Raw genomic sequence first — 26057 nt, forward strand, 5'->3', positions numbered from 1 at the left:
CTCGGCTTTCTGTGGTTTCTCTTCAGCTTTTTATCCTGTTATTTTTGCTCTCGGTCTCAGTCAACATTTCCAAAATAACAAATTTCCAAAATAGCAACACTTGAAGCTATGTGTGCGTGTGGATGCACTATCATTTGGTCATAACACTTTTCCTACTGTCACAAAGATTTTCAGACAATGTTTTATGGAGATGGTTGGACTTGTGCACTCAGATCATTACATTTTAGGACAGTGACGCAGTTTTTGTAATTTTGTCTCTGCACAGCACCGCAGTGGATTTTACTTCAACCAGCATGTGATTCAAGTACAGACAAAAGAACCGATTCGTTTTAAGTAAAGAAACTGTTGTTTAATACTTGGATGCAGTCTAGAGTCCATGAACATCACCAAATACGCTTTTCTGTTCTTCCTGTGTTGCTTCGTGCAGGTGCAGCAGTTCCTCCTTTTTTCCTGCCTGTCAGCTTAGACATTGTCATACTGCACTTAAACTATAACAGCTGAAATAACTCTAATAGAAATGAATACATAAAGAGACAAAAGGAACCTGGGAACAAGAGGAGCCTGTAGAGCATTTATCGAGCTCTGGCTGCAAAAGCTTACTGACAAGACAGTTTGAAAACAATATATTAAAAAGAACAAAGTTCATAACTTCATATTAAAATTTCAGGTCTGGAAAACACATTTGGGTTCAGTTTAATGACAAGTTGGTCTGTTTCTATATTTAAAATTAAATGACACGATGATCTGACATCCTGGCTTCCTCTTGCTGTTGAGTGTGTGTTGTACCTCATCTCTGTTCGGAGTTGAACGACGAGTTGTTTCGACTTTAGTGTAGATGCTTCAAAGATTCCATACATCCCACATCCTCTTCATGTAACCCCTTCAGCTTATTACACACATCTCATTATATATTAGCATTCTATAGCAGATGTATATGACAACATGAAAACTCTACTTTTATGTCCAGCTTGCACTGGGACAGTTTGTGTGAGGCGGCAGGAATGAGAATCAGCACTTCCAAGTCTGAGGCCGGAAACAGGTGGAGTGGCTGCCCCAGGTGGAGGAGTTTAAGTATCTTGGGGTCTTCTTCACAAGTGAGGGGAGCAGGAAATGTATAGATGGATGGGTGATGCAGCCACTGTGCCGGTCCATCACGGTGAAAAGCAAGCCAAGCATAAAAGCAACCTGTGGTCATGAGCTGTGGGCAGTGACCAAAAGAATGAGATCACAGATACGAGTGGAGGAAATGAGCTTTCTCTGAATGGTGACTGTCCTCTCAGAGATGGGGTGAGGAGTTCATCTGTGAAGGGCTCTTCTTTGGTAGACTCTGTACTCATGATGCATGCTCAATTATCCAGGTAGCTTTTAAACCACAAAACACGCTGTGTCAAAAAACGGGTCCACCCCAAGGATCGGGTCCCCGACACAGAGTATCATAGTGTACGCTGTTAAGTGCAGGAGGACGGCCAGGATTTATACATCGGGGAAACCAAAGAACCTCTGGCTACAACACAGAAGAGCCACCTCGTCAGGCCAGGACTCTGCAGTCTATGCACACCTACAGGCCAGTGGACACTCTTTCAATGATGAGGATGTAACATCCTGGACAGGGAGGAACGCTGGTTTGTGGGCGGAGTCAAGGAGGCCATTTACGTGAAAAGGGAAAGACCATCTCTGAATCGAGGAGGGGGCCTAAGGGTCCATCTGTCACCATCTTCCAATGCTGTGATTGCAGCCATTCCCCAACTCTCTGTGACTGGGACTCATGGACATTGATCAGTGGGCTTTTATTATTATTATTATTATTATGTTTATCAATTGAATTAATTAAAGGAACTGACCTCACAGCCCATTGTTCATTCAGTCACTGTGCAAATGTCCTGTTTATAAGGTTGGAAACCTGCAGTCAGCTCAGACTGAAAAAGTCACCTGGATGATGACTAAACACTGAAAACGTCCAGATGAGCAGAATCAACCGTTGGGACTGTGTACTAAACATTACCCAGTAGTTCAATTGTTTCACGTATAGTATTGAAACATTTGAAATTAAAGAAACGTGTCTCAGCAGTCAGTGTCGTCAGAATCATTTTATAAATATAAGCAATATCTTTTTCAACATCAGTTGTATCTACAACCGTAACAACACTTTGATTCGTCTGTTTTTCTGCACACAGTCTAATGGGTGGTGTCCCTGCAGGGACAGATATCAGGTTCAAGTTCAAGTTCAAGATATCAGGTATGAAAAGAAATGATTGTTCAAGGAAATCAGCAGCTGTTTCACACCTTTTCTTTTTCTTATAGTTCCAGGAAAGAGGCACATATGTTCTTGTTAAGTGTGTGTGTGTGTGTGTGTGTGTGTGTGTGTGTGTGTGTGTGTGTGTGTGTGTGTGTGTGTGTGTGAGTGAGGGGGGGGGGGGTGTAAATCTGAATCATTTCACCAGCAGCTTTCTTAAGCTTCCTCTTGGCCCATCAGTTTTGTCTGATGTGGCTGTCAAACTGCTGTTTATAGTTCTGTGGTATTATAACTATATAATTGTAGATGTAGATGAGAATTCTCCAGCTGCTCAGCTTATCCATCTTTATAGACACACGACTGTCCCCATCACGTGGGTTCTTTTATCCCCACACAACGTCCTAAGAAAACAACAAATTGCATTCGTTTCAGATCTCTCGTTTAGTTTGGATATTATTCTTTCCAAAGTGGCAGCAATCTTATGACTGACGTTACCTTTAACTTCTCTTTCCTATTGTTGGACAGAGAACCAAAACTGAAATATGTGTGCAAAGAGGAAGAAGAAAGGAAGTGGTATCAGATATGATCAACTATCATTATTACACAGAAGTTTTACACCTTTGCAACCTGACATCGTTCTTATTGGGGCGATCGTGGCTCAAGAGTTGGGAGTTCGCCTTGTAATCGGAAGGTTGCCGGTTCGAGCCCCAGCTTGGACAGTCTCGGTCATTGTGTCCTTGGGCAAGACACTTCACCCGTTGCCTACTGGTGGTGGTCAGAGGGCCCGGTGGCGCCAGTGTCCGGCAGCCTCGCCTCTGTCAGTGCGCCCCAGGGTGGCTGTGGCTACAATGTAGCTGCCATCACCAGTGTGTGAATGTGTGTGTGACTGGATATGTAAAGCGCTTTGAGGTCCTTAGGGACTAGTAAAGCGCTATATAAATACAGGCCATTTACCATTTATTAGCTATTGTGCTTTAGGGCAGTTTTTTAAAGGTTAAAACCGTGCTTTCAGATGTATAGATAATTAAAAAAATTTCCACACATATAAATGATTTTGTGTGTGTTATTGGCAGAAGTGTTTAAAGCCAACATAAATACAGTTACAACTGAAGTCTAAAGAAAAAAAATCCTTGTTTGCATCAGTCTTCTTTTTGTCTCTTTAAAAGTGAATCAGATGGTTTGGAGACTGCTGGAGTCCACCCTTTGTCTCCTCACACTCTACCCTCTGCAGGTCTGCTCTGAGACGTCCCCTTTAAACACTCGCTGATCACTGACACGTTCAGTTGCCGTGAATCTTCCAGTAGCTCAGCATTCTTGGGTTCCTTGTTGTCCATTTTGCACTCTCTCCACGGGTGAGTTTGATTGCCTTTAAGACATTAAAATCAAGGACTTTATTTTTTTTCAAAAATAGGTGTAATATTTATATGTAACTAAAACTTCTTTATTAACTCTAAATATTCAAAGCTGGAGATGCAGAATAAATGCAGGGGGGAGATGAAGGTTTTTCATCATGTCAAACGAAGCAGAGGGCTGTACTTAAAACTGAAAACCAGTTTTAGTTTTGATATTAACAGTCACGGTAACCTGATTGAAACTTACAAACTGAACTGCTTATGTAATAGGTCCAGTTATTAAATATAGTTTAAAGTATCATTAACATTTTATGATGACGTGTATTTCAACACACACACTTGTTGTGTTGATATTTTCTTATTCTATTGCTTATTGTTTATAACTATTTATGAATAAATAGGCAACCGTAGTGGAAACAGATGTTTCCATGGGAACTTGTGTTATGGAAACATCTGTTTCCATAACTAAACATCTGATCAAAATAATATACACTGATGCTGATAATGAGCCTTTAACAATCATAGCATTCAAGTTTACAGTAAGCATGCTTGTGCAGGTATTAACTGATTTATGAGTTAACATTGTAATAGATTATTTATATGTGCAGGTTTGGTCAAACACACTTTCTCATACACAGCAAAATGTTTCTGTTTAGTGTTTTTATTTAAGTAAAGTAATGGGCACAAGTAAGTGTTTTTGCAACAGGTTCCTAGTAACAAACTGCTTAAAGATACAATTTAAAATTGTTTTTTTATGGTCTGTTATGTGTAGACGGAGCGCCGGTTCATATCTTGTGTCTTTTTATGTGTAAATGATTCATCACTCAGTGTAAACTTTCCTCTGAAAATAGCGACGCACAAAGCCTCGACTGAAAGTGAGTGAAAAGACATCCGATGTCCAGCGACTAAACTCTGAAGGATCTTCAGAAAGCTTGGACATCACTGCTGATGAACACTTTTTAAAAACAATTTCAAACCATGACTCTTTGAAAGCAACATTTAAAAAAATTAGGGCTGGATCAAGACTTTTGCACAGGACTGTAACTCATGGCATATAACCCTTTTAATACACTTTTAACTTTAAATCAACCCTTAACTATTCTTAATAATAACAGTAAACCGTACCGATGTTTTAAAGTAAACTCTCCTGCAATAAGAATTGAATGCAGTGTTGAACTCAGCAGGTTGAACTGAGGGCTGCACCAGCAGTGAAACGAGATGTGATATTACTCCACGTCGCTTTTCTTTTGGTATGTTATCGCAGTCTGACGATCAAAGCTCATCAGCTTATGAGCAAAAAGCCCAGCCCTTTCGTGTTGGTGGAAAAATGCACCGTGTCGACCAATCAAATATGATATGGCGACATGACATTTGGTTGTTTAGGGAGAGGAGTGACGGCGAGAGAGAGAGAGAGAGAGCAGAAAAAGAGAGAGAGCGAGTTTTGAGATGTGAGAGATTTGTGACGTTTAGCGTGTTTGGAGCGTGTAGTTAATGTGTTGTCTTGTGTAGTTAGTATGTAGTGTTGTGGATAGTTTTGTGTTGTGTGTCAGAACAATGAGGCGGCTGCTGTCTCCAGGTAGAAACAGCAGTGACACACCTGCTGCTGTCAGACCTGCAGGTATCAGGCTGTGATGTTTCCTTTATAGTGGACAGAAATTATTGTTTTGTAGTGGCACAAATAATTTGTGGCATCTTATTGAAGAACAGCTGATTGTTCTGTAAATAGTTTGAAATGGTCGTTAAAAAAAGGTAAATGGCTGCAAATAACTTTGTTTGCAAAACTTGTGCGTAGGATTTTAAAATTGACCATTTATATTTGCATTTAAAGTTATGAAATATGATTCAATAAACATGTTTGTGGTTGTTACAGTAAAAATATCACTTTTTCTACTCGGATTTTATGTTTTTTGTCTGATTTGTGTCTGAACTGTAGATTCAGACAGGTGAGGTTGTGCTGATGATTCCAAACAAGGCAAATAAAAAGTTTTTAAATGTGGAGGGAAAATCAAAAGTAGTTACAAATGGCCAATTCAGAAAAATTCAGAGGAAGAAATGTAGTTTCATTTTGCAATCTGATGGGACTGCAGTGGCAAGTTAAACATGTGAGGTATTTATAAATATTTTATTGTTTTTGCAAAAGAGCACTTTTAATAATCACGTTGTGTTGGGATGAGCCTGGTTAATGTAACATTATTCCAGATTGTTACATTGCAAATACAACAGCCTACTCTAAAGTTCAAATGTAAATGAGCCTGTTTTGCTGAAAATGAGTCATTTCTATTACACACCAGTGGAGAGGATCAGGGCTTGTTTAAGTCAGCAGTTTCTCTTCTCCGTTTTGAAACAAATGAACCCAACAGGATGGAGTATGCAATGATTGTGTCAGGGCTCTGTGTGCGGGTAGGCGGAGAGGAGGATCCAAGTGCAGGACTCGAACACAGAATTGTAAATCAGAACCTCAGCTTTATTGCTGACATGAAAACCAAACGTGAAGTGACGTGACTACAGAAACCAAAGAAACACACAGGCATAATCTGAGGGTACAACGCGACACCGAGCATGGGAAAACACAGGGCTTAAATACACAGGGTAGTGATGAGGGAATGGGCAACAGAAGGGAGACACAGCTGGGGGAGATCAGGGCTAACGAGACAGGGGGAACAAAGCTGCACACACTAACCTAAGACACAGACTTTCACAATAAAACATGAAACACTAATAATAAACATCACTACAACAAGAGAATGAGAAAAAAATCCAAAACACCAAGATAACTGAAACACAAAGTACCAGAGAAACAAAGAATAATCCATGATGCAAAAGTGAACCAAAACATAAACTCAATTGCTGGGTCCAACGGACCCAGAACCGTGACAGATTGGGTTAGTTATTTCATAATGCTACTCTGTCCTTATATCTTTGAAAGGAGTGCCTTATATTGATCTTCAATAGTCCTGGCCATTTTTGTACCCATCAAACTGTGTCTGATAATATATAGCATGAAGTTGGGATGCTCTGTGAAATAGGAATAAAAGCAGAATGCAGTAATTTGCTAATCTCATCAACCTGTGAGAAGTTGGAATAAACTTCTTTGGAGCCCATTGCTCCTGAGAAACCAATTATTGTTGTGAATTTTACATTGGAATGATTACTTGTGCGCTGATTTACATTAGTGCACAAATATAGTGTCATAGCTAGTTATATAGCTATGGGAATAATGGCATATCATGCTGTCCCTGAGATCCTTTGAGATGTTTTAGCAGAACCCTGTCTGGCAGTCTCACACTAAGGGACAAGGTGCCTAAACTCATCAGATGTTCCTTCTTGTGTTTTATGAGCATTTTTTTCCTGACTAAAACGAGTCTTTAATGTTTCTTGTGCCACAGGGTAAACCGCAGCCATGGACGATGGAGATGACCAATTTAGTATCTTTATGACTCTGTTTAACGACACAGAGACGACTGACCAAAGCTACGTGGTCAGTGAAACTGTCCGGCTCTGTGACAAGAAAGGTGTCAATGAATTTGGTGCAAAATTCATCCCAGTTTTCTACTATGTCAATTTCCTCTTGAGTTACCTTGGCAACGGGCTTGTCCTCTTCATCATCTACAAGTATGAGAAGCTCAGCACAGTGACAAACATCTTCCTCCTGAATTTGGTCCTGTCCAATATCCTCTTTGCCGCCAGCCTCCCCTTCTGGGCCACGTACCATCTATCTGAGTGGATGTTTGGAAATGCCCTATGTAAGATGGTCAGCAGTGCCTACTTTATTGGTTTCTACAGTTCCATCCTCTTCCTTACACTTATGACATTTGACAGATACCTAGCAGTGGTGCATGCAGTGGCAGCTGCCAAGAGCAGGAAAAAGCTATATGCTATCATTGCATCTGTGATCGTTTGGTGCATCAGTATTGCAGCGAGTGTGAAAGAGCTGGTTCTTCGAAATGTCTGGAAGCATGCTGTTACTGGACTGATGTGCGAGGAGTCCGGATTCACAGAGGACACCATGAAGCGCTGGCGTCTTTTCAGTTACTACCAGCAATTTCTGCTCTTCTTTCTTCTCCCCCTGTTCATGGTGATGTACTGCTACATCAGCATCACCATACGCATCATGTCCACCCGCATGAAAGAAAAGTGCCGTGCCATAAAGCTCATATTTGTCATCATCTTCACATTCTTCGCCTGCTGGACTCCATATAATATCGTCATACTTCTTCGAGCAATACAGATCTCCAGTTCCATTGAAGAATCGTGTTCTAGCGCAGAAAGCTTGGACTATGCACTTTATGTGACCCGAAACGTTGCCTATTTGTATTGTTGCATTAGTCCTGTGTTTTACACCTTTCTAGGAAAGAAGTTTCAGAGCCACTTCAAGAGGCTGGTGGGTAAGAAGATTCCTTGTTTGAAGAGACACATTAGCTTCAATAGCCAGAGCACCAGGACAACGTCACAGCGGACACCACACTCTTTATACGAGTACTAAACACCCACATGTGTGTTGGTCTACTGTTGTAACATCTCTCACTGATGCATTCTTTAGGCCATCTGTCACCAATGTAACTGGCAAAGGTCAAAGATGATGGCCACAATCATTTTGTTATATCCCTGCAGCACCAAACCAGTCTGGCCCCGTGTTCGTTGTGTTGCGTTACAAAGTAATTACATTACATTTTTCAGTGATGCAGTAATGTAACATTTTACTGTAGCAAATTCAGTAATTACATTAGTTACAATTATGTTGTTACTTACAAAGGTTCTTCAGTTGTCTAAGTACAAGTTGGTTTTTACAGCACATTTCACAGACAGATGTCAGAGAGGCATCTGTGCACCAAGCAGATACAAAAACAAAATCTGTTTCATGTTTATATGGTTTTTTTTTCTTCCTACTACTTGAACAACTGATTTCAGTTCATGTGCAAGTGGAGGAAAATGCTGGCGCTTTGGGAGATGTGAACATTTATTTTTCTTGTATAACAGCGTGGTAGCACAGTGCAAACTGCATCCAGGGCAGAAAAAAACTCTTTATACTGCTAACACAACTTTGGCTCAATCATCGGCTCAGACAGCATGCTAATGCAACGCTGGCTGAGAACCCAGAGAGATTTTAAAGCTGAGTCTTTGCCAACCCAAGCTCAGCAGACAGAACTTGAACTGCAACAGGTACCAAAACGTGATTAGCAGTCAAACTTCCAGTGTGCTGTGGCGACCGCTTTGAAGGCTGGTTCCATCTTTGCTTTGTTGTCATTTTTGTGTTCATATGTAAATACTAGAAAGAAATCATATAGGTAGCCTAATATGCAACGAATCCTTCTCTTATTAAACATAAACATTGTAGAAATACTATTGAAGTGTACTTTTATTTGATACCTACAGACACTGATACAATTATTAGGCTACTTAAAAACACGTTGCCTTGAATTATATAATTATAATAATGCATGTGAAAGTTTGATATTCTGAATCTTTGTTTAAGGAAAAGTTTTTTAACTGGACAATCTAACGTTTTAATCTAATACTCTTCACTCCACACGGCTCTCAACAGATGATCAGTTTTTGTTATTATCAGTTTTCCCTGATAATAAGCAATCTTTAGTTGACTTCACTCGTCTCCTGCTGCGCCGCTCTGTCAGATTAAGTTTTAAACCTGCTTCATGTTTGTCACGTGTTTAAATCAAGAGTGCCTAACTGAAATCATCCAATAATGTTCTATTTGTGTTAACATGTATTAGACTCATACTCAAGAACAGCTATGAAATTACTTTTGGTATGCATACTTCATGTGTTACGTTACAGCTATATCTACTATAGTCATGCTGTAGAATTATGATTATGTGTTGCCGAAATGAAACAACTGATTGTCTGGTCAGTCTCTGGTTTGTGATTTTCAGGCAGCAGAGCAGAGTGGGATCATATATTTGAGAAAGTGCGAGCTAACAGCTCTATGTTTGCTGGATAAAGTGATGTTGGTATTAATCGTTTGTAGGTGTTATGTGGATGTAGCCAAAAAGCTGAATGAAAAGATCAACCCAGGATGCTTCTGGAAACATGTATTATTACCAGGCTGATATGTAGTTATGTTATAAACCCATATGTTATTCACAATACAGAAAACATTGCACATTTAAACTGAGACATCAAATTCAAAATGAACTATTTGATTTGACACAGGCTTTTTGGAACTGGGGTTTCATTTCAACAGTTTAAAGCTACTGAATGATGACGTTTTGGCTACTTCTGCACCTACTGCATATTTCTGTATTCTGCTTTATGATTTGATGGTTTTTATATTGACTGTTCTTGTATTGTAACATAATGTATATGTTTGCAATGCATCTGTATCTTTTAAATAAACTGTATGGATGATTTAAACTTTTCCTCACTGCCGTCTGTCCTTTTATGGAAACATTTATTACCACTTTGGGAGTCTTAGCAAACGACCAGATTAGTTCCCTTTTCTGACAGAACATCTGGTTGTTGCTTCCTGTCACATACGCATTTTCTAGTGAATCACCTCATGCAACAGGACAAAATAACTATGTATTGCAGCAACATGCTGAAATGATGAAATAGGCTTGGTTATCTGTACAGTGTGAGTCAGTGTTGTTACAAATACTGTTCGTCATTTTCATAAACACTGGCCTGAGGATCTGGATGGCCATCACCCTGAGCACGCCGTATCTACTGAGCTGGGTTGGGTCTGGTATGCTCCAGCACTTACAGCAAGAAGGTTCGTAGCTAAAAACCCAGCTGGGGCCCATTGATACTGGGATGGTGTGACAGGTAGGGGGCAGGACACGACCACGATTCACCATTCAGGACATCTTTACACACGGTTGCTGTACAAACCACAGCTGCAGCTCTCCGCTCACAGCTCGACATCCACATCAGCAACAACACAACAACAGGCCCTAGTTCATTTATGTGCAGGGGAGGAGTGACGTGCTGATTCCGCTCAGGTGCGCCAACCTCCCCCACAGCCACGCCACGGACCACGCCCCGCCACATTTGAACGTTCTCCCTGTGCAGCAGCAATTCATTAGTAATTCCAAATTGGCCATGGATGTTAGATGAAGGGTATAACATTCGAGTTGTGTTCCTGCCATCAAATTCAAAAATGGTTTTTCTGAAATATTGGATATGTTTAATATGTTCTATTGTCAATAATCTATTGTCAATTATAACCATTATGACTGTAGTTCATAATGGTTATAAGAAGAACAGTTAGATGTACTAAACAGATTCTTTGTAAATAAAAACTGTAAACTGCCACAAGCCCCTGAGCTATGCTTTTGAGCAGGTATGTAGGTAGACTTGGTCTGCAGTGAGTTCCAACCTCACATATAAGATACTAAACTATGACTTGTTTACCAAGTCATGGATGCAGGGAAGCTATGCACTGGCTAACCCGGCGACTTCAGAAACCCTGAATGACCATGGAGGACAGCTACAATGGATGACTCCAGAATTTTCCATTCATTAAATAAAACCTCTGCACAACATCTAACCAAGTCAAGAACAAGAGGTTTGTGTATCATGTAAGAGCCTACAATGAAGAGGCACCAGATGGAAATAGAAAAGGTTTACAGCATGGTGTGACCCACCGGTTACACTCAAGAACAGGAAGGCCAGATTAGACTTAGGAAACATCTGCAAACTGCACAGATGAAACCAAAATGAAGTTGTATCCCGATGACTGGAAATGGCCAAAGCATATCTCATCATCTGTCAACGAGTTTAGAGGCAGTGTTATGGCACGGGCATGTATAGCTGCCAGTGAAACCAGCCTACTGAATTCTGAGGTGCACACCAAATGCTGCAAATCTGATCAGACAGCATGTTACAGTGCAAATGAATAATAACCCAAATCACAAAGCAAAACTGAAAGAGTTTCTCAAGGCAGGTCAGTCAGCTGATCTCAAACCAGCAGAGTGTCACAGTACTGGGACCGCAGCGTTTTTGAGTTTCACTGTATTTTGTTATTCATTTGTGTTCTAGTTTCAGTTTAGCTTATCTAGTAAATCTCTACGATGTCCAGGTTGGCGTTTTAGTCCTTTGGTTTTTAGATCCTTATATATCATCTCCCCCTGTACTAAGTCTCCCTGGTTCATGTTTGATGCCTGTGTGGTTCTTGTTGTCAAGTTCATGGCATGTCTGCGTCTCGACATGTTTCCTGTTTGTTTCAAAAGTCTTGTTTCCATGTTCTATGTGCTTTGTTTACACTTGCCCTGTGGTGTCATTATGGTCAATTGTGTCAGCTGATTCCCCATGTGTGTTCACTTCTTGTGTCTCTTACTGTTAGTTGTCAGGTTGCCTACTTACGCTCCCCCCATGCAGTCACAGTCATAGTTAGTGTCATAGTCACAGTTAAAATCATAGTTTACTTCTCAGTTTAAGTCACAGTTAGAATCACAGTCAAAGTTATAAAGTCATAGTCTGGTCTTAGTTCTCACTTTTTGGTTTTGTAGTTCATGAATCAGCCCAAATAAGGCTCGCTTTTGTTTTGCAACCTTAGCACAGTCTTCCTCAGTGTTTGCTTTTGGGTCCCCTTCCTCCCTCCACACAGTCTGCCAGTACAGATCGTGCCAGTAGGACCTGACCATGCCGGACCCAGTGACACAGGAAAGAGAAATTATTCAAGCTGTGGAATCACTATCGACTGCATAGCTCCGGAAAGGAGGAATGGGAAGGGTTAGTACACCAGATGTGTGTCAGTCTTTCCCTGGTTGTGGGAGGGGCTACCCCCGATGGACAGTGACTTTCTCAGTACCATTCTGCAACTCTGTTTGCAACTATAGAAAGTAGCTGTGTAAACTTCAAATATCTGCTCGGTTTATCAAGACATCACATATTTGCAAAAGCGCTCCGATGTTTTCGGAGACGTCTGTTACCCACCAGCTCGATAGCTGACCGGTAGTTCAAGGCTCACTAGAGCCGGCGAGAACAGCAAACTCCCGACACATCATTTTCAAACCCCCGTGATCTTTCGCTACTCAGGTTAAACATGATATATAAGTCACTTAGATAACTTAAAAATGTTATCGTTTGGCTTTTTTCAGTGTTTTATTTGTTCGTCAGTAAATCGGTTTGGCTGAGATTAAAGTTATAGTTTTTACACAGCTGAATAAACGTCAAACAGAAAACTGATAAAACAGAAGTGTGAGATGATAGAGAGTTTACTCCAGTGTGCTGTTATATTTTAGATAGAAAGAACAGACGAGGAGCCAGCCAGCAACTACTTGCGTCAGTTATGAAATCAGCTGAGCTCATCCAGCCTCCTCATGTTTCCACTGGAGGTTCTGGAGAAACACTCCAGCCATCCGTTCCAGCTAGAGGATCCGAGGTGCCCGTCCAACCATCTTCTGTCTCCGCTGGAGGTCCTGAGGGGTCGCTTCAGCCGTCTGTCTCTGTTGTAGGTTCCGAGGAGTCCATCCAGCCATCAGTGTCACCTGCAGTACCACCACCTGCTCCATCGCTTGCAACTGCCACGCTGCCATCTGGTCCAGCTACCTCGCCTGTGGTTGCCACACCACCGTCTGATCCTGCCTCGTCTGGTCCTGCTCAGCCCGCACATCCACATCTAGTACCTCACCGTCACCGGCCACTTTCCAGGCCAGCGGCTGGGCATCTTCAGTGTCATGGATGGCCTCTTGAACTCTGTCACCGCCATCTTCCACATCCTCAACTGCTCCATTGTCGCCGCTGGCTCAGAGGTTGGCGCCCTGAACTGTTCTGCCATGGACTCCTCAGGGGTCGACCTCCTGAAATAAGGAATATTTAATGGCTGTGTGGCCGACCTTCAGGTTGATCTCCCGAACAGTTAGATTACCGGCTTTTGTGCTGCCAACCTCCAGGTTGACCTCTAGAACTGTTTTGTTACGTTGGACCTTCAAAGTTAGGCTTTTTTGACTCGTTTTGCTCATGTTTTGGTCTGGGGTCCCTTGTTGAGGTTTGTTTATTGGTTGGTTTCAGCAGGTGGATTTAGTTATGTTTTGGGCTGCTCAGTCGCTTATAGTTGGTCAAGAGTAGCTAGCAAAGGAAGTGATCATTATGTCAGTTCACAGATGATGATGATATCATTATTTAATGCATCACCTGACCTTTCTGCTAACTATACAGTAAATATACACCAATCAGGCATAACATTATCATCACCTGCCTTATATTGTGTTGGTCTCCCCCCAAAAAACAGCCCTGACCCGTTGATGCATGGACTCAGTTAGACCCAGCCACCAGGGGGATGGCTGTAGCTCAGGAGGTAAAGCAGGTCATCTACTAACCAGAGGATGGTGTCACGAATCGCCGTGCGGCAGGCAGGAGTAGGACCCAAAATGCAGGACTCACAGGCACGAGGGAATGAACTCAAAACTCAGCTTTATTTGCTGGCAGAACAAATATACAAACTTAAACTAAACTGGGAAACCAAACTAAGAACTCACAGAGAGACACAGGGAGATCCACACACGGCATGAGGGACGACGTCACACTGAACAGAGGGAGACGCAGACAGAAATACACAGAGGGTTAACGAGGGAAGTGGGAACACACGGGGAACACAGGTGACACTGATAATCATAACGAGACAGGGCGGGGTGAACTGAACACTGACGGGAGAGGTGAAACAGGAAGTACAGGAGGAGAGAGAGCACGAGTAGAACACCAACGTAACAGGCAGGGGAGACATGGAATAAACACGAAAGGGGACGAGGGCTCATAAATACATAGAAGGCACACAGGGGGAAGAGAGAGCACGGGGAGAACTTAGACATAATGGGCAGGGGAAGCATGGAATAAAATACAAACATACAAGGAAACTAAGAACACTGTGCCAACATGGCCCAGGACCATGACAGTACCCCCCCCTCAAGGGCTGGCTCCAGACAGCCCAAACACAGAAAAACAAAACCAAACAGAAAACAACCCAGGGCGGGCAGCGGGGGCCCAGGACGGAGGGCTCGGAACAGAAAACAAAAGAAGAGCACAGCAAACACCGGAGCCCAAGAAAACAACCCAAACACAGAGCAGTTCAGGGGGCCGACCATGCGGAAGGCAACGGCGGAGACGTGGAACCAGTTCAGGAGGCCGGCCGTGCGCAAGGCAACGGCGGCGACGTGGAAACAGTTCAGGAGGCCGGCCGCGCGCAAGGCAGCGGCGGCGGCGAAGGAGACAACGGAGCAGTTCAGGAGGCCGACCGCGCGGGAGGCGGCGGCGACGATGACAGCGCTGGTCCGGGGGCCGACCGTGCGGAAGGCGACGGCGGCCACCCAGGAGAAGAGGGTCCGGGGGCCGGCCGTGCGGAAGGCGACGGCGGCCACCCAGGCGAAGGCGGTGCAGTTCAGGGGGCCGGCCGCGCGGAAGGCAGCGGCGGCGGCTCTCCAGTGTCAGGTGTACTGGCCGAGGCCCGGTGGGCACAGGACCAGTCGAGACGGGACCAGGCGAAGCACAGGCTGAGGCTGCAGCAGACGAAGGCTCTGAGGAGGCTGCAGCAGACGAAGGCTCTGAGGCCGGGCCAGGCGTAGCAGAAGCAGAGGCTGAGGCTGGCCCAGGCGATGACGAAGCGGTCGCAGATGGCGGCTGGACAGGCTCCTCGGGCCCTCCAGCTGATGCGGCGTGAGGCTGAACGGGCCCCTCGGACCCTCCAGCGGAGACAGGAGGCTGAACGGGCCCCTCGGACCCTCCAGCGGAGACAGGAGGCTGAACGGGCCCCTCGGACCCTCCAGCGGAGACGAGGAGGTGCTGGCCGGGCTCACTGGAACCCCCAGCGGACGAAGTAGATGGCGGCGTGGGAGCCACGGAGTCCTGGATGAGCTCATCCGAGCTTCCAGCAGGAGCTGATGTAGAGCCAGAGAGGTTTGGGACCCCTGGCTGAATGTTAAGCCGAACAGAAGACCGTATCGCTATCGGGGACTGGGCCAATGGTTCAGGTGCGAGCTGAGCTACTGGAGAGGCGGATGAGAGTGGGAGCTGAGCTACTGATGGTGGTGAAGTAGATAACTGCACGGGGGACTGAACTGAGGGCGTCTGCACTGGCACAGGGGACTGAACTGATGTCTGTTGTAACGGAGGTGGTGAGAGTGGAGTAGGCAGTGGAGTAGATGACTTCACAGGAGAATGAACCAGAGGTGAGTGCACAGGAGATTGAGCTAGAGGTGGTAGTGATAGTTGAGGGGAAAGTGGAGCTGGTGATTGAGTGGATGACTGTGCTAAGGGATGCTGCACTGGGGACACTGGAGACTGCACTGGGGACACTGGAGACTGCACTGGGGACACTGGAGACTGCAGTGATGGTTGTAGTGGAGGTGTAACGGGTGAAGGAGTGGCTGAAGTGGCTGTGGGTCGGACGGCTAGTGGCTCAGCTACGGGGTATGGTAACGGCAGGGCTATGGGTTGAATGACTGACTGAGTAGCAGCCTGAGTGGCTGGGTGTAGTGACGGTTGTGGTGGAAGAGAAACAGGTGGTAGTGTGGATGATGGAGCTAAGGGCGACTGAGTGGCAGACCGAACTGATGACTGAAGCGATGGTAGAGGTGAAAATGGAGCTTGTGGTGGAGTTAATGGCTGAGCTAGCGGGGACACAGGAGACTGAACTGAGGGTGGCTGCGAGGGAGCTAACTGAACTGAGGGTGGCTGCGAGGGAGCTAACTGAGCTGTCGATAAGGCTGATGATTCCTCTACCAACTGAGCTATTGATTGGGCTAAGGATTGAAATAAGGTTTGTAGTAAGTCAGGCTGTGGATGTGACTGTGCTATGGGAAGCGAGGCTGAATGTGGTGGAGGTGGCGACTGAGCTTCGGGCCGGGCGGCTAACAGAGCTTCGGGCCGGGCGGCTAACAGAGCTTCGGGCCGGGCGGCTAACAGAGCTTCGGGCCGGGCGGCTAACAGAGCTTGGGGCGAAAATGGTGGTGGTGGAGTTGGTGTCTGGGCTACAGGCGGCTTCTGAGCAGGAAACACAGGACACTGAGCTACAGACGGCTGCTGAGCAGGGGACTGAGCTGAAAGCGGACGGGCAGCTGACTGAATAAACATAGCTCCAGAATAAACAGTTCCAGATGAAACAGTCTTAACTCCTGGGTCCGAAGGAGCATCAGAAGCACAGTCTTTTGAACCGAAGTGGAAACGATCGCTCTCAAAATAAATACTGTCATTTTCTGGAACAGGAGGAACAGAAGATCTAGAGTTCATGAAGCCGACGTTAGCGGCCTTGGGGGAAACGGTACGTTTATCCCTCGACACAGAAGGCGAATGTAGGGGGACTTTGTCACTCACCCTAGGCGGTTGGTCGAGAAGAGTCCCAGGCTCCTGCTGTGAAGTGGAAACGCTGGGTGAGTCGGGCGGCACGATAATAATCCCTAACATCTTGTAGAAGGCTTGTGCAGGCGTGAGCTGATTGCTTGCAGGCTCGTAGTACTCCTCCCGGGACCGGCTGGAGCGTTTTCTGCGAGACCTGGGCGTCCGCGGAGAGGAAGCAGGTGAGTGGACCGAAGGGTAAGCAGCTAGTGAGGAGCGGCAGCACGGAGGCCCTCCAAGCGCTAGCCGAGTCCCGTCAAAACGGGAGCTGCGCTTCCACGGTGAGTCCGCTGGATCCATTACTGGTGACGTCGTACTGTCACGAATCGCCGTGCGGCAGGCAGGAGTAGGACCCAAAATGCAGGACTCACAGGCACGAGGGAATGAACTCAAAACTCAGCTTTATTTGCCGGCAGAACAAATATACAAACTTAAACTAAACTGGGAAACCAAACTAAGAACTCACAGAGAGACACAGGGAGATCCACACACGGCATGAGGGACGACGTCACACTGAACAGAGGGAGACGCAGACAGAAATACACAGAGGGTTAACGAGGGAGGTGGGAACACACGGGGAACACAGGTGACACTGATAATCATAACGAGACAGGGCGGGGTGAACTGAACACTGACGGGAGAGGTGAAACAGGAAGTACAGGAGGAGAGAGAGCACGAGTAGAACACCAACGTAACAGGCAGGGGAGACATGGAATAAACACGAAAGGGGACGAGGGCTCATAAATACATAGAAGGCACACAGGGGGAAGAGAGAGCACGGGGAGAACTTAGACATAATGGGCAGGGGAAGCATGGAATAAAATACAAACATACAAGGAAACTAAGAACACTGTGCCAACATGGCCCAGGACCATGACAGATGGTGAGTCGATCCCAGCGTGCGTGCCAAATATCTTTGGGCAAGATACTAACTTCAAGTTAATCTCCAATGCAGTATGAATGTGAGAATACCTAGGAAAAAACTATGGAAAAAGGAGCTTGTATGAATGAGTGAATGAGGCATAAAGTGCTTTGAGTGCTCAGGTAGAGTAGTGCATATAAGAGCCGGTCCATTTACCATTTACCCCAGGGACGGGCCCAAGGTTTGCCAAAAGCATCACACTGCCTCTGCCAGCGTGCCTTCTTCCCATAGTGAATCCTGGTGCCAGTTGTTCCCAGGTAAGCGACATACACACACCTGGCCATCGATGCAGTGTAAAAAGCAATCCGACCAGACCGACTTCTTTCATTGCTCTGAGGTCCAGTTCTGATGCTCACTTTTACATTGTTGGTGCTTTTGGTGGTGGACAGAGGTCAACATAGTCAACCTGGTTGGTCTGGAGCAGCTCTGCAGTGCACGGTGTGCTGGGACACCTTTCTATAAGAACCAGCTTTAACTTTTTGGCAATTTGAGCTATAGTAGCTCGTTTGTTGGCTCAAACCACACAGGCCAGCCCTCGCTCCTCGCATGGATCAATGAGCCTTTACGATCGTGGCTCAAGAGTTGGGCGTTCGCCTTGTAATCGGAAGGTTGCCGGTTCGAGACCCGGCTTGGACAGTCTCGGTCGTTGTGTCCTTGGGCAAGACACTTCACCCGTTGCCTACTGGTAGTGGTCAGAGGGCCCGGTGGCGCCAGTGTCCGGCAGCCTCGCCTCTGTCAGTGCGCCCCAGGGTGGCTGTGGCTACAAAGTACACTCAAAAAAATCTGTTGTTGGATGAACACAATTTAACCAAGTACAATAAACCCTTTTCGATCATGTCAAACCAACACATTTAGCATTTGGTGGTTTAGTGTAATCAGATTACGTTGGATCAACATACTATACTTACATTGATTTGAAGTGATTTATTTAAGTATGTAGAGTGAAATTTGTTTTAATTCATTCTACACAATTTAAAAAGTTTAGGAAAACAGAATTAAATCTTGTTGTTTCAACAACTACTTTGTTAATCAAGTCAATGATTTCACTCATTTCAACCAAATTATTTCAATTAGATTTGTTTACATTTGTTACACATTTAGAAACCCACTACTTTACAAAAAAAGTCACAATCAGATTATGATAACATTATCTTTATTAACTGGATTTAGTGGACAATATAAAAGCTTACCATTTTTGTACACCTGCAAGCATTATGCCACTTCAAAAGGTAAAACGTTAGAATACTTATTTACATAGGTAATATGTTGGAACCAAAGCTTCCACAACTAAAAACAGATGCAAAATTTGCTCAATATATCGACTGCATTTTAAAAAAATTAAACTAAAAGATAAAAAATACATCTCCCACTTGGCAAGTTAAAACATGTGACAAAATAGAATTACTATTGTGTGAATTTGGAAAAATAAAATAATTAGAAATAATTTAGGGGCAGTACAACAACAAAACAATCCATAGGTGATGAAAATCTATATTTGTTTGGTGTATCTCATTGAAATAATTATTAGTTTGACCAATTTTTACATTTCTGTATTTATTTTTTTAATTTTGGTTGCAGTCCTCCACAGCTAGCAATATAGTTTTGCTGTGTTTTAAAACATGCTAGCAAGCAAAATGGAAACAATAATACAGTGAACTTAACAGGTGGCAGTGGTCTTAAACTTTACAGGACCTTGACACATAAACACAACATAGTACTTCTGTCAGTACTTCTGATCCATTTTGAGCCATCTATATAAGGACAAACAAAAATCATCTGCAGTGCTGTATAAAAGGTGAATTGCCCAACAGAGAGAATCCAAAAACTTAAAAAAAAAAATTTTAAATGAAAGAAAAAAATATAAACAACTCAAATATTACCATTATATATTGGAAATCACCATTGCACCAATGAACCATTCAAGACCTATCAGTCATTTTCAAGTGCCCTCACCCCATAAGCTTGTTTTTCAGAAACTGTGCCTTTGAAGACAGCTTTTGTCCATCAAGATTTAAAAGTATCTTCTGGAGGACTTCAAAGGTGCATTTAAGTTCTGGTGGGTAGCTCAGGTTCAAACAGTATACGAGTCCAAACAACAGAGCACATGCTTGTGCAATGTTACCCAAATCAGTGTTAGCCTCCACACCCTCAATCAGGACACCAACGTCCTCTGGGTCATCTTCAGGTTCAGCACCCTCCTTCTGGATGACGTACACCCCCATCACAGTTTGCTCCATGCAGCTTTTTGCCTCGCTGTCCGTATCCTACATGAAAAAGTATAAGACAACAAAGTAAAATTTAAGAGATTGTTTAAACAACTGTTTCTATGCTGTTCATAAAATCCAAGTAGTCAAAGTAATAAACAGAAAATTACACCACTAAAGTAGTTGTTAGTAATTACTCCAATACATAAATTATAAAATACACCTCTCATGTCAAAAGAGGTGGCATAATTGACCTCTCACCGGCCCCTCCCCCGAAAGGGCCATTGTCCAATTACACATTATAGCAACCGTTACTGTGTCTGACAAACATTAACCTCAAGCAAGATGGAGAAGCGGTGTGCCCACCGATACGCCGAGAGATTGTGTCTGGAGGAGTTGTGTTCTTTCCATTCACAAAGTCAAAAACAACGTGAATGGATTAAACAGTGTGTATGGCCCCATTCCCAGGTAACTGTACCGAACATTATGAAGCATGTCTGCTTGCACATTCGGGTACCCATTGGTGCGCAGAGGAAACCATTTGTTTGTCGGACGTAGCAAGAGTAACTTAGGGGGACAGGACTCGAGAAAAGGCTAACTCAGCTGCTAAAATAAAACAGGTATAGAAGTGTTAGTACTAAACAGCTCAAAGTTCATAGACATTTCTATTTACAAATACTGATGACCATAGCAATGAAAAAACAACAGGACTTGTTTTAATCCAAGTACAGATTCAAAAGCAATATTGTCTTGATGCATGTTAAATGCATTGTATGTTTGTGTATCAAGTTTAAGTAGGCATAAATTTCTTTCCTTCCAATACCAAATCCCAGAAATTCTTTATTGCAACGCTTAATACTGTTTGGTATTCAAGACATCCTTTCCCCAATACCAGGTGTCTTGTTGCTAATCTCAAAATTTTAATTTTAACGATTTGCATTTGAGGCAACGTCACAATTTGTATGAGAATGTTACGGTCAACATGCTGTCACAGTGACTCACCAAGTACTCCTTTATTAACTTCTCATAGTCTTCGTTTAGGTAGATGCACAAAGACTTCAAGATGCATGCTCGTCTGGTATGGATGTTGTCATGCTGGAGAGGAGGAGGAGATAATATGAGCCAAAACCAGGCTGTTTTTCTTAAAGCTATGGTAATCAGTTAACTTGCATAATTATTCTTTAGGTTAGAACCTGGCATGTACCATTTGTTAAGCTGAAACAAAATTGACAACTTCATCTCCAAATAAAAGTTATTTTTGCTGCCTATGACAAAGTCTACTCAATCCTAATACAAACCTTGGAGATGGCAAGCATGAGACCTCTTATTTTCTTTCCACGTGTCCCTCCTTTGGTCAGAAAGATTTCCATTAAGCGTGGTGCGTATTGATCAAGCTCGGCAAAGAAAGTAGATAGCAGAGGCTTTGTGGTGATTCGCAGAAACTCCTTGTCAATCTGCAATAGAGAACAAATACATTGATTAAAAACTCAACTGTATATTTCACTCACTTCACATCTAAGTTGACTAAAGCTGCTTTTAGAAGACCATGCAGACATCAGTGCTGTCTGTGTAGAACATGAATCAGTCTGTGTCAGATCCTGAATTTGAAATTTCCACTAAAGTCACAAGTAAGAGGCAAGTGGAACCAAGATCTGGGCCATTTGCTTTTTGAAGTTTGCAAAGACTGCTAAATTGCACCAGTGGTAGTTCACTCTTTGCAACATAGTATGCTGTTCTAAACAGATTTTTCAGGTTTATTTTTAGTATATTATTTGCAATTGGTGTTTGTTCTGGGAAAGATATTGCAGACTGAGCAATAATCCATTTCTAATGGGAGCCTTTCTTAAAATTACTGGTCCCAGTAACAAAGGCGCTTGTCGACTCAGGAATCGAGGGAAAACCAACAACACACCCGGCAGAACATTATGTTATTTACACGGGTGCACATAAGTGGTCCGCATGTGCGCATTCGCTGTCAAAATAAAAGACGCGCACCAGATAAGAAGTTGCAACGCGCGTTTGCATCCATATAAAAAGCACTGTTTTTGTCCGCTAGAGTGGGATTTTCACGGCACATTCTGCACCACATCTGTGCGTTCATCATTTGTTTGAAGCCAGCTCACCTCCTTCAACCACTTTTCTGAGAATACGCGCTTCTTTTGTGGTTCGGACTCCTTCTGACATTTCTTTGGAGGTGGAGGAACACCAAAGTAATTGCTTAAAGGAGCTTCTTGACATCTTTAAGAGTTCTAAACAAATGTCTGTCCTCCTCCTGAAAATCTTATGTACGCAAGCACGCGTTGCAACTTCTTCTCTTGTGCGTGTTTTTTTATTTTGACAGCGAATGCGCACCTGCGGACCACTTATGTGCACCCCTGGTTATTTAGCTCGTCATATTGCAGCCACAGAAATCCTTTTGTCCATGAAACCATAAAGCTGCACTTTCTTTTTGCCTTATAGTCTGATTTGTCATAACTTCTCCGTTTTGTGGTAAGCTTTTCTTTGGCTGTCACTTCTTCACCCTGACCTATCTTATTTGGCTCAGCAGAACTGAAATATATATCTTCCTGCTTTTACACACGCACTCACATAAGCTCAGCGATTCTCTGCGCGATCAACCTCTCACATGTTTAAGCTGCGGGAGATTTCACTTGTCATGTTTGCATAGTAAGCTAACGATTAATAAGACGATGTCAGAGGAATTGGTGCACAAATTATCATCACTCACAGATCAGTGCTGTCGCTCTCTATACACAGTTCGCACGATTGCAAAGTGAAAGCAAAAAAACAAGCGCAAATTCAAACGCGATTTCAATATGTCACATATTGACAGTGGCTCACCGATGCCAATGATATAATTACCCAGCTACATTTCCGAAAGAATGCAAAAGCATTGACATATATTTTTCCTTCCTACAAAAGCCGGATGGGCAGGGCAGAGATAGATTTTGGTAGCCCGACTGGAAAAATCGCTAGCCCCGGGACGTCGGGCTAGCGATTTTGCGAGCCCTGTACAGCGTTTCAATAATTTGTACCTACTACTCTCCCTGATGGAACAACGCTTGCACTGCCACATACAAGTCACTGAAAGAAAAAAAGAAAAGCAGTTTTAAGGATGGTTTTATTGGCACCTTTTTTTCCACTTTGATTAAATCATAAAACTATCATAATAAATATATGATGGTAAAAGGCTTACCATGTATTAAAGAGGAGGCACAAACAATCAGAAAAAGGGGTCAGCTTTCTTTGTGGTGTTACTATGGTAAAGAAGACAGACAATTATTTTATAAAAATTCCAGTGGATTTTTTTTTACTTTGTTGCAAATGTATAAAAAAAAATACCAATACATATAAATACCTCTTGCAATATAAAATTCACAGATAAATATCCAATCTGTTGCCAAATGTAATAGCAGTGTTTCACACTATGCAATAAAGATGCTGGTAGTTGCGGTAAAGGTCCGACAGGCAATTTTCATAACTATCCGCCATTGCCTTTTCCTCTGACCTCGTGTTTATGCTCTTTTTCCCATGCACTAGCGATCAAGTCAATTCGAAGGATGCAGCCCCTGAATTTGGACACAGCTAATATTTAGCAACTCGCGCATGCTAGTTTAACTTGCATTACTGTGAGAGGCCGAATGCTTAAAATAAAAGGAGAAAGAAAGAAAGAAAAAATGCAAATAATAATAAAAAAAGTGAACAAAGACCATGTCTTGCAATAACCGTCATTTAAAACCAAAGTGAATGCTAACAGAGCTAGGTAAAAGTTCAATGAGACAACCATACTAGCTTTAGCTAACTTCATTTACTTTGAAAGTGAATTACAAACGTGTTAAATATTGAATTAAACATATCAATAACCGCTAAAAACACTATAAGACTAACTGCAAAAACAGGTAAAAAAAAAAAAAAAAAAGAAAAACAATGAAGTGGAAATGCTAATAATAGTATAAATATACCCAGAGCGGATTAGAAATCAGGTATTAGACGGTACCGATTGGCACCGTCTAATACCAGATCTTCACTGCATTTGCTCCACTCCCGCTGTCTAATGACAACTTACACATTTGGAATTAAAAACATTGTTAAACAATTAACGGACAGAACAACTTCGTTTGACTAAGATATTTTGAGTTATTTATTACTTACCTGTATTGTGGAAGATTCCGCAGAGGGAAATGGCAGTTCACTGAACACATAACTTTCTCCGCGTTCCCGCCTTTTCACTTCTGGGAAGTTTGAGCATGCGCACTAGGCATCGGTGCCTTTTCACTTCTGGGAAGTTTGAGCATGCGCACTAGGCATCGGTTTTAGAGTTGTTGATTTAAAATAATTACATTTAATTGAACTGAAGAATGCAAATCTAGTTCATTAAACTTTTTGTTATTTTATGTTAAACCAACAACTGATAATGATTTAAAAACCTAAACTCAATATGTTCATGTTAAATAGACAAATGTCTATTGAATTAATCAAACAACTGCCTTAGTTGACTTTTTTGAGTGTAGCTTGCCATCACCAGTGTGTGAATGTGTGTGTGAATGGGTGGATGACTGGATATGTAAAGCGCTTTGGGGTCCTTAGGGACTAGTAAAGCGCTATATAAATACAGGCCATTTACCATTTACCATTTACTGCCCATGGCCCTGTGACTGGTTCACCACGTTTCCTTCAGTGTGCCGTCTTCAGGTGCCATGTTTTCTTTTCAGCAGGTCACAGCTGGGGAGACAATGGGAAGTGAAATTAAAGTGGTAACAATTTTGTGAAGTGTTAGAGACACAAAAACTGTGAAATCCACCGAAAAAGGGGAATAAAAAGGAACATGAGGAACAGAGAAGGGGCTTTTCCTTCCCACTGTTGCTAAGCGCTTGTTTGAATGTAATCATTAGGTTTCTCTCTATAGCAACCTTAGATTAATATATAACCTTACTATGTAAAATACTTCAAGATGGCTTATGTTTGGATTTCACACTGAATAGAAACTGACTGACGGTGTGTTAGGAATGAAATGATTTAGCAAAGTTTTTTTTGTGATTTTTATATACACATTGGAACTTTGCTTATTAACTCTGTGTCATCAATTCAGCATCAATTCAGCACAATGATTGAGTTGAATATTGAGACTGACATGTTGAGCTGCAGAGGGAATTGCAAACATGCTTAAACTTCATAACTAGTTAAAGTCAGGGCGATATTTCTCTGTGCCAAGAGAGTCCGAACAGAATGTCCCGGACTTGGATAATAAGCAGAGAACAACAGGCTGAGAATCGCTAGATAATATTAATATAGCGAGGTTAGGTTAGGGAGGTGTTTTTTCTTTGTCTATTTTTTTCCAAAAAAGGAGCAGATGCAGACGAGGTCAGACATGGATGAAGTGCAGAAGAAGATCCACTCGCAGGATGGCACGACCGGCCACATCGTAGAAGAACACAGTCATAATCAGACTTGTTCTTGTTGTGGTATAAAAGTGTATTGCAGGGTCATCCTTTGTGTAGAGCAGACCGTTGATCGAGCGCTGAAACTTCAACTGCTGAAACAAATGAAATCTTTTAAAAGATAATCACTCTCCTGTTCTTCCTTAAAGAAACAAACACTAACAGAAGTGGGTTTAGTAACTATTTATGTTTAATTATTATTTATTTAATTATATATAAATAGTTACAATGTTAATAATGTTACATAAAAATAACTACATTACACCTGAAAATGTGTCATTTAGTTACATTGCCAAGGATTACAGTGTCTTAAAGTGTACCATCATTAAGCTCCATCTAAATCTTGTTTTTGTGAGAGTAACCTGAGTGTAAATACTTTTTACACTGTTTTTTGTTTGTTTATTGATTTTGATCATGAAGTGAAGTCACCCAAAAATGCGCTTACATTGTAAAAAGGATTTCATGAAGTCCTGAAATTTGACTATAAGACAAAGAAGTTGTCATCATTCATTTATCCTTGAAGCCTCATTAAGAGCTGCTTTGTGATCATTTCTAAAGAATATTTCATTATGTTTATTTCTTTGCTCTTTACAGGAGCAGGGACACATCTGTGGTGTGAGCGCA

At 42.8% G+C, this 26057-nt stretch overlaps 2 protein-coding genes across 2 annotated transcripts; one reads left to right on the forward strand and one right to left on the reverse strand.

Moving 5' to 3' along the window:
- The first annotated feature begins 3496 nt into the window (after positions 1–3496).
- ccr12a (chemokine (C-C motif) receptor 12a) lies at positions 3497–9954 on the forward strand. The gene is made up of 2 exons (XM_026150379.1): positions 3497–3585; positions 6972–9954. The coding sequence occupies exon 2, from the start codon at positions 6986–6988 to the stop codon at positions 8066–8068; it is 1083 nt and encodes a 360-aa protein (XP_026006164.1). The 5' UTR covers positions 3497–3585; positions 6972–6985; the 3' UTR covers positions 8069–9954.
- A 3021-nt stretch (positions 9955–12975) lies between these two features.
- Positions 12976–17169, reverse strand: LOC113009880 (proline-rich protein 36-like). The gene is made up of 4 exons (XM_026148452.1): positions 16849–17169; positions 16463–16518; positions 15369–16204; positions 12976–13139 (listed from the first exon to the last, which is right to left on the reverse strand). The coding sequence occupies exons 1-4, from the start codon at positions 17167–17169 to the stop codon at positions 12976–12978; spliced, it is 1377 nt and encodes a 458-aa protein (XP_026004237.1).
- Positions 17170–26057: the final 8888 nt, after the last annotated feature.

Source organism: Astatotilapia calliptera, chromosome 18 (assembly GCF_900246225.1).
Source record: "Astatotilapia calliptera chromosome 18, fAstCal1.2, whole genome shotgun sequence".
In the NCBI taxonomy this organism is placed as follows: domain Eukaryota; kingdom Metazoa; phylum Chordata; class Actinopteri; order Cichliformes; family Cichlidae; genus Astatotilapia; species Astatotilapia calliptera.